Source organism: Pezoporus occidentalis, unplaced genomic scaffold (genome assembly GCF_034315485.1).
Source record: "Pezoporus occidentalis ecotype Australia unplaced genomic scaffold, CSIRO_AGI_Poc_V1 ctg63, whole genome shotgun sequence".
Lineage (NCBI taxonomy): Eukaryota > Metazoa > Chordata > Aves > Psittaciformes > Psittacidae > Pezoporus > Pezoporus occidentalis.
In genome coordinates, this window is record NW_026915977.1 from 3,021,967 (window position 1) to 3,033,241 (window position 11,275).

At 49.6% G+C, this 11,275-nt stretch overlaps 1 protein-coding gene across 2 annotated transcripts; it reads left to right on the forward strand.

The window, feature by feature from the left end:
- Positions 1-2,654: 2,654 nt before the first annotated feature.
- On the forward strand, positions 2,655-10,396 carry LOC134174789 (G-protein coupled receptor 83-like). Of its 2 annotated transcripts, XM_062640043.1 has the most exons (5): positions 2,655-2,943; positions 3,048-3,736; positions 4,457-4,582; positions 5,876-6,009; positions 9,794-10,396. In XM_062640043.1, exons 2-5 carry the CDS (start codon positions 3,353-3,355, stop codon positions 10,386-10,388), a joined length of 1,239 nt encoding a protein of 412 aa, XP_062496027.1. In that variant the 5' UTR covers positions 2,655-2,943; positions 3,048-3,352; the 3' UTR covers positions 10,389-10,396. The 2 variants fall into 2 exon arrangements, with proteins under 2 accessions (XP_062496027.1, XP_062496026.1); XM_062640042.1 differs by having other exon boundaries at positions 2,655-3,736.
- The last annotated feature ends 879 nt before the right edge of the window (positions 10,397-11,275 follow it).

Consider the following 11,275-nt stretch of genomic DNA (forward strand, 5'->3'; position numbering starts at 1 on the left):
TAAGAGCAATCTGTCAGTGCTGAAAATCCACCAGTTCTAAAATTCAGGCTTGGAAAGTTTTTTGTTTCTTTTCCCCATTGATTCCAGTTACATTGCCACACACAGGTGCCCCGTTGCCAGAGCAGGCATCTAGGAAGCCATGCTCAGAGCCCACCCAGGCTGGCTTGCATCCACAGCCCTGCAGCGTGGCGGTGGGCTCCGCTCTGCAGCAGCTGTGGCGTGGCTGCAGCCATCAGAGCTCTGCCCATCGTTTCAGTCCTTGGTGGTGAAGGGATGGGTACGTGCAACGTGTCCCCTTTGGCTGGATGTTGTGATACTATCTTGGTTGAGTGCCGTTTGAGAAGACTGACGGTGCCTGTGGGCTTTGAGGGCGATTCAGTGGTAATGAGAAGCCAACACCAAGGTCCCCCTGAGCTTCCACGTCCCCGCTGCCGGCACAGCGCTGCCTGCCCACACCGCCTGCGCTGGGGGTTACCTCGGGCAGGGGCCGCTCTCACACCCGGGAATGACTCCGGGGAGCGGAGGGGGGCGGTAGGGGACCCCCCCGGGGCTGTTTTATGAATGGAGGGGTGGCCACGCCCCCGAGCCCCGCCGCGCCCCCGGATTGGCGGCTGCGTCCCGCGCGGCTGCACGTGCGGCGCTGAGCAAGCGGTCCCGCTCCCGGTCCCGGTCCCGGTCCAGGTCCCGGTGCAGGTCCCGGTCCCGGTGCAGGTGGAGCGGTAAGTGAAAGGGAGGTGGGGAGAGGAGGGAAGGTCGTTGTCATTGGGGAGAAACTGCGTGTAACTTGTGCTTGCAACGGGTGTTAACGAGGGAAGATTAACCCGGTTCAGCCAGTGGAGCGCCGGTTTCTGTCCAGCATTACAGCGCGGGTCCGCCAGAGCCCTGCTGGAAAGATGCCTTTAAATTCGTTAGAGGGGAAGGTTCTGGTTCTTCTCTGCTCTGCATCGGGAAGAAATCCTTGCTGCAGCAGCTGGGAGCGCTCACCCGGGCTTTCTGACCCAGGAGCTGGAGAGCTAGGGAGGTTGCAGTCAGGTAGGCTCTTCCTCTCTGCCCTTCGGATTCTATCAAGTTCTAAAAACTGAAAGGCAGGCCCTCCTGTTGCATAACACCGTGGTATTCCAGCTCCTCAGGATCGTCTGCGTTTAGCCAGACCATTCTTCAGGGAAACAGGACAGTGCTCTCTACTGAGAGGATTGATTTTCAGTGTAGCATGAGCATCTCAGCTGTGGTTTACACAGAGATGAAAGTGGTTCAGCTGGAGCTGACTAAAATATGATTTGTTTTTGTTACACAGGTGCTGCATTGCTCTTAGGTCCCTCTCATTGCCCGCTGAAAGCTGACATTCACCATAGAGGATGACATCCTCGGTACTTACTACAGTGGATAATAAAGAGGTGTGGAGTCCTGCATGGCTTACCTAGGTGTGGGATAAACTTAAAGGCTCTCACTGGAGTAGAGAGTCCATCTGCTATCCTGCCCCAGAAGCCCAGAGGGATGTAGTTCTGGATTCTCTCATTACCTGTGGAAGCACTAAGTCCTTTCTGACTCGTGCCAAGCTCACAATGTTCTCAGAGATGTTCTGCTACAATGAGTCCTGTGTTCCAACCATCTTTTTCACACAAGGTGAACAATCCCTTCCCCTGGTTTTGGCTCTGCTCCCCATTTCATGGCAGATCTCCAGGTTCACATCTTGTGAAAGTCAGAGTGGAACCTGGTCTAGGGCCGGTCCTGATGCTCCCAATGCCATCAGCACTGAGATACTAACAAGGAGATAAGTTACCTGTTGCACTACAGCTGCTTTGCTCCAGCAGAACCCGTGAGCATTTGTCATGCTCTCTGTCCTACCCAGGCTTCTTTCTCTCACAGACTTGCCCAGTAAACACTTGTAATCTCCTTCCACCCCAGCAAGCTACTTTAACATCCATTTGCTTGTGAGAGGCATCCTCTTGTAGGTCCTTTGGTATTCCCCATGCTCCGCAGAGTAAGCAGACAAGCTAAAGTGGATTGTATTGTGGAATGCATGGGTATAAACACCATCAGCTCCCTGTACCTTATTTCCCCCAGAAAGCAGTTGATCTCTGACCCTTGTGGTGCCTGCAGCTGAGGCCACCTGTGTGGCTGAGCATTGTGCTGGTTTGGGGGTGCTGGGTGTCTGTTTCAGGCCATGTGGTGGGTTGGCTGTCCTGGGCAGCCAGCCAGTCCACTCTGCAGGAAGTATCAGGGAGCCTCTTAGTGCTCTGAAAGCTCTGCTTACTAATGCCTTGCACTGTGCGAGGTCCATTGATTTGTGACCATGGGGCTTGATGGGAATGGTGGGTACCAAACAAAAACCAATTGCCCTCCTGGAGAGCCTGACAGCTTCTAAATGACTTTCCCCTCCCATATATTTATATATGTATATGGTTATAGGTAGAGCATATCTATAAATACCAGTGTGCATGCTAATAGGTTCCACCTAACATCAATAGCTCAGCAAAATCTAAAATCACCAGAAATATCTAATGGGTATCAGTAAAGGTGAGGAAGCAGAGGGTTTTTTTGTTTCTAGGGAATTGTTCTTGTGTCTCTGGCACTGTGTGTTGGTTTGTTTGTGTATGGTGTGAAGACTGTGAGTTCCGTGCCTCTACTGCTAACTTTTTGCCTTTGCAGGAAAGACCATTTCCTCGCTGAAACAGAAACACTGAATGCAGAATGACATTGCTGTTTGGGGGAGAAAATGTGAGATAGCCTGAACTCAACTTCTGATGTGATTTCCAGGTTCTGAATCGCTTTAGGATAATTGCTGGTGTTAGATGCAGACAAAAGCTATCTCTGCTCTTGAAAATGATCCCCAGATGGCTCCACCTGTACATTCCAACAGAAAAGAACTGGCTGCTTTGAAGTAGAGGATGAAAGCACCAACAGCGCAGCCTTCTGTGGAATTTGGAGGAAAAATAGACTCAGGTGAGAAGAAAGAAGAAAAAGCTGACATGGGATTAAAACAACTGCAGACCTTGCCTGAGGTTTGCCTACAGGTGCTGCATGTAATAATGAGTTCTTCTTTCCAGCCTGCCTGTGGAGCTATTGTTCTTCCTGATACACAAAGGGGTTGAAAGTGTGTGGTCCCAAACCAGCCCCTTTCCAACATGCCAGTTGGAACTGCTCTCCAGTGCTGCCTCTGCACGGGGGGAGCCCATCACACTATGGAAGTTTCCTCCAGCTTTTCATCTTAAGGTGGTGTTTGTAGTGTCAGCTTCATCTTCACCAGCCTCCTAGAGAACCAAGAAGTTCAAGGTGATGGAACACTTCCTAGGTCAGCTGGAGCTGTGATCCGGGTGGCCTCGAGCTTAGTGAAGGCTCAGGTGAACCCACCATGCCTCGCTTGCTGCTTCAGTTGTACAAGTCACATATGATGGGGTTTCTTGAGGAGTTTGACCACTACACTTCCTTGCCCAAACTCATGTCAATCTACCAAGCAACCAACAGGACCATCTTCAACTGGACAGACAGCCATATTGTTGAGTGGGAGAAATTCGCTGAGCTGGCTAAATACGAGCCAGAATCCCAGAAATCGACAGTGAAAGCACTCCTTATTGTGGCATACTCAGTCATTATCACCATGTCTCTCTTCGGGAACATGCTGGTGTGCCATGTGGTGCTGAAGAACAAGAGGATGCACTCAGCTACCAGCCTTTTCATTGTCAACCTGGCAGTGTCTGACATTATGATCACGCTGCTCAACATGCCTTTTACCCTGGTAAGTGTCCCCTGTGCTGTCCCCTCAGTCAGGAGATGATTCTCTCATGAGAGCACTGCTTGGTGGTCACACCCTCTCTGTGCATGCTCTTCTAGGACTGAGGTGTGAACCCAATTCAATCAAGTCTAATAGACAACTCTGCCAGGCAAGTAAAACACTGTTCAGCACCCTGGGGGCTCCGTTTGCTCTCTTAGAATCTGTATCTCCTAAAAGATCCTAAAGTCTCTCCAGATATACCACCAAACCACAAGAAATTCTTGGGGAAAGCAGAGTAAGTGTCTGGATGAACATGTAATGTATTCACAGGAGAGCACTGGAGGGTCACACTTAAACAACTTGAATGACAGTCATACCCAGGACATTGGAAGAAAGTAGTCGAGCTTTTCAGACCTGCCACTTGGGTTAAGTCTTCAGTGAAAGCTCTGCAGACCAGAAAGGAGGGGTCTTTGTTCACTTTTTCCAAATATAGTTGTTAGTATAATTAAAAAGTTGTTACTGCTGTTCATAAATGATGCTTATATGAATAGGCCAGGAGGGCTGCAGCAGCACCACTCATTTAATCTGTGGGGCTTGACCTTTAAAACTCTACTGTAAATGTTTCAATATCCAGCATAGCAGACCTTTCTCTGGGTTTCAGGTGGAGCTGCCCTGCCATGTGGGCTTCCCCATGGGGTTGTTTTCAGAACATCTGGCTGATGACCTGTTCTCTCCCACCCCCAGGTTCGGTTTGTGAACAGCACGTGGGTCTTTGGTAAGGCCATGTGCCACATCAGCCGCTTCGTGCAGTACTGCTCCCTGCACGTCTCCACACTGACACTGACAGCCATCGCTCTGGACAGGCACCAGGTAAGGTGCCACCTGATCGATGTTCCAGTGCAAGGCTCCTCCCAAGCCCCTGCCAGTCTCAGTTAAGCCATGGTTTCAAGGTGGCTGAATCTTGGGGATTAAACCCATATCCAGTGAGAAGGCTTTAGAGCTAAATTCAAAGATCCCCCTCATGTATCAGGGGTGGGAAGGCTTGATGGGCTTCCGTAGGCTCTAGGTACAGGGCAGGAGGGAAAACACAAAATATGGCACTGCACGCCCCAGCTTTCAGTGGAAAAGGGTGAGGACACCTTTTTCATGTCATTTGAAGAGCCAAGTCCAACCTAGCTCCCAAGTATGGCAGCGCAAATTGGTTCAGGAGGTGGTGTTATACATGGGAGGCCTTGAAAGACAGCTAAGCCAATGCGGAGTGCAAAGTGTTCCTTTAGCTGTACAGGGAACTTTTCCAAGCTTTTTAGTTTACCACCCAAAACCCATAGAACACCAGTAGCATCCTGAGTTACGTTCTGGTTTAGCTGCCCATTTGTTTTTTTGCTCTTTGTTTCCCATTGGGCATCATCAAGTTGCAGGAGAGATGGAGAAAAAAGAAATTCTGAGACTAAATCCCTGTGGTGCAACTATGGGACTAATGCTAGACCAGTACAAACAGGAGTGGCAGAGTGGGAAATCTCTGTTGGAAATCCTGGGAAGAGACTTAAGAGCTGGAAGAAGACCATGCCCAGCATCTGCCTGCAGCATGGCCATGTTAGCTGCCCACTGGGATAAACACTCCCTGCGTTGCCAGTACCTGAAGGAGAAGGTAGTTCAGGCTTTCATGTAATCAAACAACATTTTCCAGGCTCTCAGATTTTATAACCTCTTTACCTTTTCATTTAACAAAGAAAATTTCATAGAAGGTGAGTTAATGCCTCAAAAGAGGGTAGGAGGCATTCAGCTTCCTAGGTTCAGCTAAACAGAAGAGGTTCCTTTATGTAGTCCATATAGAATAAACAAACATACCCAGTCTTTCACCAACAGAGAGGCTTATGTAGATGCCTTCTTTTTTCTCTGCCTAATGTAACCCACAATTTAAGGAAAACGGTCCTCACAAAACCAAAACAGGAAAAAGTTCATTTGAAAGCACTTCTGAGCAGAGTGAAAAGTTCAGTGTTTCCCCCTTTCCAGGTCACTCAAATAAGCAGAACATTTCCCTAATTGCAGCTGTCATTTTCTTAACAGCATTAGATCACAACGAAAAATGCCTCTGCTGTGTGTGTTGGTGAAGGGACACTGCATTCCTGTGTGACAGGAGTTGTGGTGATGTCTCTGTTGCAGGTCATCCTGAACCCACTGAAGCCGAGGATGTCACTAACAAAGGGAGCGCTGAGCATCTGTGTTATTTGGATGATGGCAACCTGTTTCTCCCTACCCCATGCTATCTACCAAAAGCTTTTCCAGTATAACTACAGGTGAGCTGTTTCCCCTTCCAGGTGAGCATGGAGAGGCCTGATGGCCCTTTGCAGCAGTGGCTCTCAGTGGTGAGCATGGCTGGAAGGGCTCCAAGGCTTGGGGAAGGACACAGTGGAATCAGCAGGAGTTGTGTGTGGATGAAACCTCACTTCCCAATGCCAGCATTTTGCAGGAATGCCAGACTCAAGGCCAAGGGGATAATCTTAAGTGGACAGTATTTTCAACCTGAGAGATCTGTTCCAGGAAGCAGGGAAAGGGCGCAGTAACAGGCAGCAGGAGAAAGAGTATTGTAAATATTGGGCTTCTCTATGAATGAATCATGAGCAGCAGGTGGAAGGAGGTGATCCTGCCCCTCTACTCTGCTCTTGTGAGACCTCACCTGGAGCATTGTGTGCAGTTCTGGTGTCCTCAACATAAAAAGGACATGGAACTGTTGGAACAAGTCCAGAGGAGGCTGCGAGGATGATCAGGGACTGGAGCACCTCCTGTATGAAGATGGGCTGAGGAAGTTGGGGCTGTTCAGCCTGGAGAAGAGAAGGCTGCATGGAGACCTCATAGCAGCCTTCCAGTATCTGAAGGGGGCCTATAGGGATGCTGGGGAGGGACTCTTCATTAGGGACTGTAGTGATGGGATGAGGGTTGATGGGTTCAAACTGAAACAGGGGAAGTTTAGGTTAGATATAAGGAAGAAGTTCTTTACTGTGAGGGTGGTGAGGCACTGGAATGGGTTGCCCAAGGAAGCTGTGAACGCTCCATTCCTGACGGTGTTCAAGGCCGGGTTGGATGGAGTCTTGAGTGACATGGTTTAGTGTGAGGTGTCCCTGCCCATGGCAGGGGTTTGGAACTAGATGATCTTAAGGTCCTTTCCAACCCTAACTATTCTATGAGTCTGTGATTCTATGACAAGCATCTTTCTCCTTGCTGCACAGCCAGTTTTCTCCCATCAGCGTGGCAGGGAGAGCGTTTGACTGCTTTTTATTGCTGTTTGTATATGAAAGGTTACACAAGATGGGAGTGCAATCTGGGGCTCCACAGCCCTTCCTTACTCGTGCTTGTGATTAATACCTCTCTGGGGCGTAAATATCTTCACCCACTTAGACATTATAAACAAAGTGTTGGGTTACTCCTGTACTTGCATTGCTTCACCGCTGTGGTCAGGGTATTACTGAACAAACTGCTTAGGAATGAACAACCACCATCGGTTTCATGGCACCCACCTCTGTTCATCCTTTAGCACAGCCAGAGGAAACTTAGCCACACATTGGCCTGAGGCAGCTCAGTGTTATAAGGACTTCCAGGACATGCTATTCTTATCCCTGCTTTCCATTGAATGAAAATTCCAGTTGTGATATTGCTGGTAATGGCTCACTGCAGCGCCAGGGTCTCCTGAGAAGTCCCACCAGGGAGCTGTTGGGGTTCTAGGGACAGGAGAACATGGGCTCCGCCAGCATTTTTCTGGTGCAGTGCACAGCGGTGCAGTAAATTCCATGGTCATGTCAAAATTTACCAAATCACAGCATCCTGGTTGGTTCTCAATGAGCCTCTTCCCTGAAATGGTCTTGAGCCTCTTCTCACAGCTCTGTGCTCCTGCTTTGGAGGGTGAAATGAATTTTTAAGCTCTGCAAGCACCAAAGCATCACCCTTGCTAGTCCTCAGCTGTCCTCCAGCCCAGACACCATGTCGAGCTCAAGGGATTCCCCAGACAGCTGATTCCTGGGGAATATGGTGAGGGATGGCTGCCCCACTCCGGCCCCACTGCTTCTGCTCTTTCCCTATGGCTTTGCTCTTCAGCACGGCTATGATGGGTCTGACTCTGCACCGTGGTGTCACCTTGAGTGCCATGCTTGCTTCCCCATAGCAGATCTCCTGTTGCTCTGGCGGGTCCCCTTTGGCAAGCAGAGCCAGGGGCTGGGTCACTTGAGCCAGCAGGGAAACTGGATCCTGGGGAGGAAAAGGTCAGGAGCGTGGCTCAGAAAGGATGATCATCCCTTCTGCGCCAGGTCCCCTCTTGAGCGTTATTGTCTCCAGGGTGCTTACTTGGCTGAGCTCTGCTCCTGCACCCGTTGTCATCCCTCCATCAGCTGCGCATGGGGCCTGCTCGCAGCCGTCCGTTTTCCAGCAATCTTCTATTTGTGGCACAAAAGCCAGCACCAGAGATTGAAAACAGGATATTAAAGATATTAATGAATACTGCAATGAATAAATGCAGCTTGATGGGGGCTGAAGTCTGTGCTGAATACAAGTGAGCAGAGGACAAGGGTTGAAGAGAAAAGGGCAAAATGGAACAAGAGGAAGAAAAGAGGAGGTGAAAAGGAGAAAACATCTGCTGGAAATACATGTGCAAGTGCTCCTTTCTCCTAATGCTTCATCCAGACATCTGTGGGATGCAGAGGGTCCCTTGCAGAGCACCCACTTCCCTCGCATCAGCATGGCAGGGAGAGCGTTTGACTGCCCACATGGGCTTTTTATTGCTGTTTGTATATGAGAGGCATTGCTCTTCAGATGGTGCTGGGGTGCATCAGCAAATATCTGCTGCCAGCCAGAACGTGTGAACAGAGCCTGGATCTGCTGCGTTGGACATGAAAGATTGATGAAGCACTGTTAAAATGAGCTACTGCGTAGAGTTGAACTCAGTTCTTTTGTTAGTTAACCATCAGAAGTTAAACTGTCAGGCTTAAGTTAAACTTGAGTTAAGCAACCAAGTTTTCTAGTAATCACAGCCATTTTAAGATGTTGCAATTGGATTTTAAAAGTCGGTCTCCCAAAAAGCTGATGGGAAGAGGATGGTCAGTATGGGAAGGAAGGAGTGCTGCCCATGCACGTGGCATCATGGCTATGAGCCTGTGAGGCTTTCACACAGCCCCTGGCCCTTTCCCTTCCTCTTTTGTCCATAAGGGTTTTGACTTCCCAGCTGCTGCAGCAGTTTTCTGCTGTGGCTGAAGGGGTCCTGTACCTGCTCGGGTCACAGAAAGTTGTGTGACTGCACATCCAACCTGGCAAAGGCAAGTCAGAGCTGTCACAAGTGCCCTGCAGTGGTGATCCCAGCACATGCTGTGACACTGTCGCATCCTGAAAAGAGCTGTTCAGTTGTGCTTGTCCAGACCCAGTCCACACAGCCCAAATGCAAGAGGAGTGACACATCCTGGGCTGGATTTCCAGGTAGGCTCATTCAGGGGAACCTGGGAATAATGTGCCTTTATTCTAGGTGTGTAGGAATCACTCATGGGCCTGGAGAAAAGCAGGAGTTTGGTGAGACTCACCTACTGCCTTCTTTCCTCCTGCACTGGGTTTTGGGGGAGGAGAAGATGGGCACGGCGGTGCCTCTGTGCCTATGCACACAGGGAAGGGACAGATGCAGCTGGATCAGTGCTGCTTTCACAGTACCCCCTTCTGTAAGAATGGGCCCGCGGAGGTGACATTTGCCATGTCACATGAGTGCCTCATTCAATTAAGATCTGTGGCTTCTAAGAGGAATCTCCAGTTTGTCTTTCTAAAAGTTTCTTTTATCAGACTATAGTTTAAGGAAAATGAGGAAATATACTTTAGCTAGTCTTACCCTCAGTGAGACACCGAGATCATCATGAGAATGCTTTCTGAGAAACAGAGGTTTGACTGAGCTTGGTTTTGTTGAGCTGAGCAGTATCTGCCCCTGCTCTGTCTGTACTATAAGTCTGAAGTGGTGATTGTGGGTGCCGTGGAAACCTCACTGTGCTTTGCCAAATTGGCAGTATCCATTTGCACAGCAATGGCCACGTGCTATATATGTATTTATTTGTTTTCAAGGGAAGCCACTGTCCGGAGTTTGTGCCTCCCCGATTTTCCTGAGCCTGCAGAGCTGGTCTGGAAGTATCTGGACCTGTCTACCTTTCTCCTTCTTTACCTCCTGCCTCTACTCATCATCACTGTCACCTACACGCGCCTGGCCAAGAAGCTGTGGCTCCGTAATGCCATCGGAGACATCACCACACAGCAGCACATCACGCACCGCAAGAACAAGAAGAAGAGCATCAAGATGCTGATGCTGGTGGTGGTGGTCTTTGCTGTCTGCTGGTTCCCTCTCAACTGCTACGTGGTGCTTATCTCCAGTCTAGGCATCAAGACAAAGAACTCCCTCTATTTCTCCCTGCACTGGTTCGCCATGAGTAGCACCTGCTACAACCCTTTCATCTACTGTTGGCTGAATGAGAACTTCCGCTCAGAGCTCAAGTCCCTGCTGTGCATGTGCCAGAAGGTACCTCAGGCTCAGGACAATGCGCTGCCACCTGCGGTCACATCCTGCCATGAGGCGTGGATGGAGCAGGCCAGGTACCGGAAGGCACCTGCCTCACAAACCATTTGCTCCACTGTAAACATCCAGACTGCCAACACAGGCCTGTGAGCTGGAGGGCTGAGGTGAGTTGTCTGGTTCCGTGGATGTCAATGGGACCTCCTCGTTTCTCCTCCAGCAATGATGGTGTTGCTCTGGTGTTTTACTTCTGACTTTCGTCATGAACCACAGTAGCAACCCCTTCACTCAGTGTGGTGGCAGCAAAGCCTCTTAAGCACCCTCCCTATAAGCCCACAGCTGCAGCTGTTCCAAGGAGCAGGAGACATGGTGGTCCACAGATGGTCATTTGCTTTCAGGGTTTCCCATCTTATTACTATCAGAGGGAGGGGGACCTGTGTTTCCATCATTGCTCATGCTGTCCCAAGTCACTGGCCTGTCTCAGCACTCGTAACAGGGGCCATGCCATGAGGGCTTTGCAGAGCAACAAAAATGGACTTGTTCTGGGGCAAAGGACTTGGACATCCAGGCTGATTCCATCCATATGGAGTTTCAGCAGATTATACCAAAGCCTCTCAGCGAGCAAAGGGTCGTCAACAGCACTGTCCCCTTCAGAAGGTGCTGTTCCTCCTCCCCTCACTCCTTCTGCCCTGGCTTTGTCCCACCCTTCCCTCTGCCACTTCTGGAGCTGCAGAGCTAACATCCCTGGCCAAGGGGAGTGAGAATGCATGCTGGACATCATCATCAGCAGCCTCAGATGGCACTTGGGGGGGTGGGTTTAGCCCATTGTGAATTTATTTTTGGTTTTATTACGAAGATATTAATTCTGGAAATAAACCTAAAGTGCTAAACAAAAGCCACAAAATATTTCATCAGGGCTGTAGCATTCACTAGCTAAAGAATTAAATCATTCTGCATAATTACTAATTGCTGTGAAAGGGTTTCATTTAAACAATGGAATTGACTGCCTAAGAGGGAAGGTTTTGTTTACAGTCCTGGGG

Bases quoted from the DNA above. Each gene is read 5' to 3' on its own strand.
- LOC134174789 (XM_062640042.1), top strand. From the start codon at position 3,353: ATGCCTCGCTTGCTGCTTCAGTTGTACAAGTCACATATGATGGGGTTT. The intron at 4,583-5,875 runs GTAAGGTGCCAC...TCTCTGTTGCAG, and splicing joins TCGCTCTGGACAGGCACCAG to GTCATCCTGAACCCACTGAA. The intron at 6,010-9,793 runs GTGAGCTGTTTC...TTTGTTTTCAAG, and splicing joins CTTTTCCAGTATAACTACAG to GGAAGCCACTGTCCGGAGTT.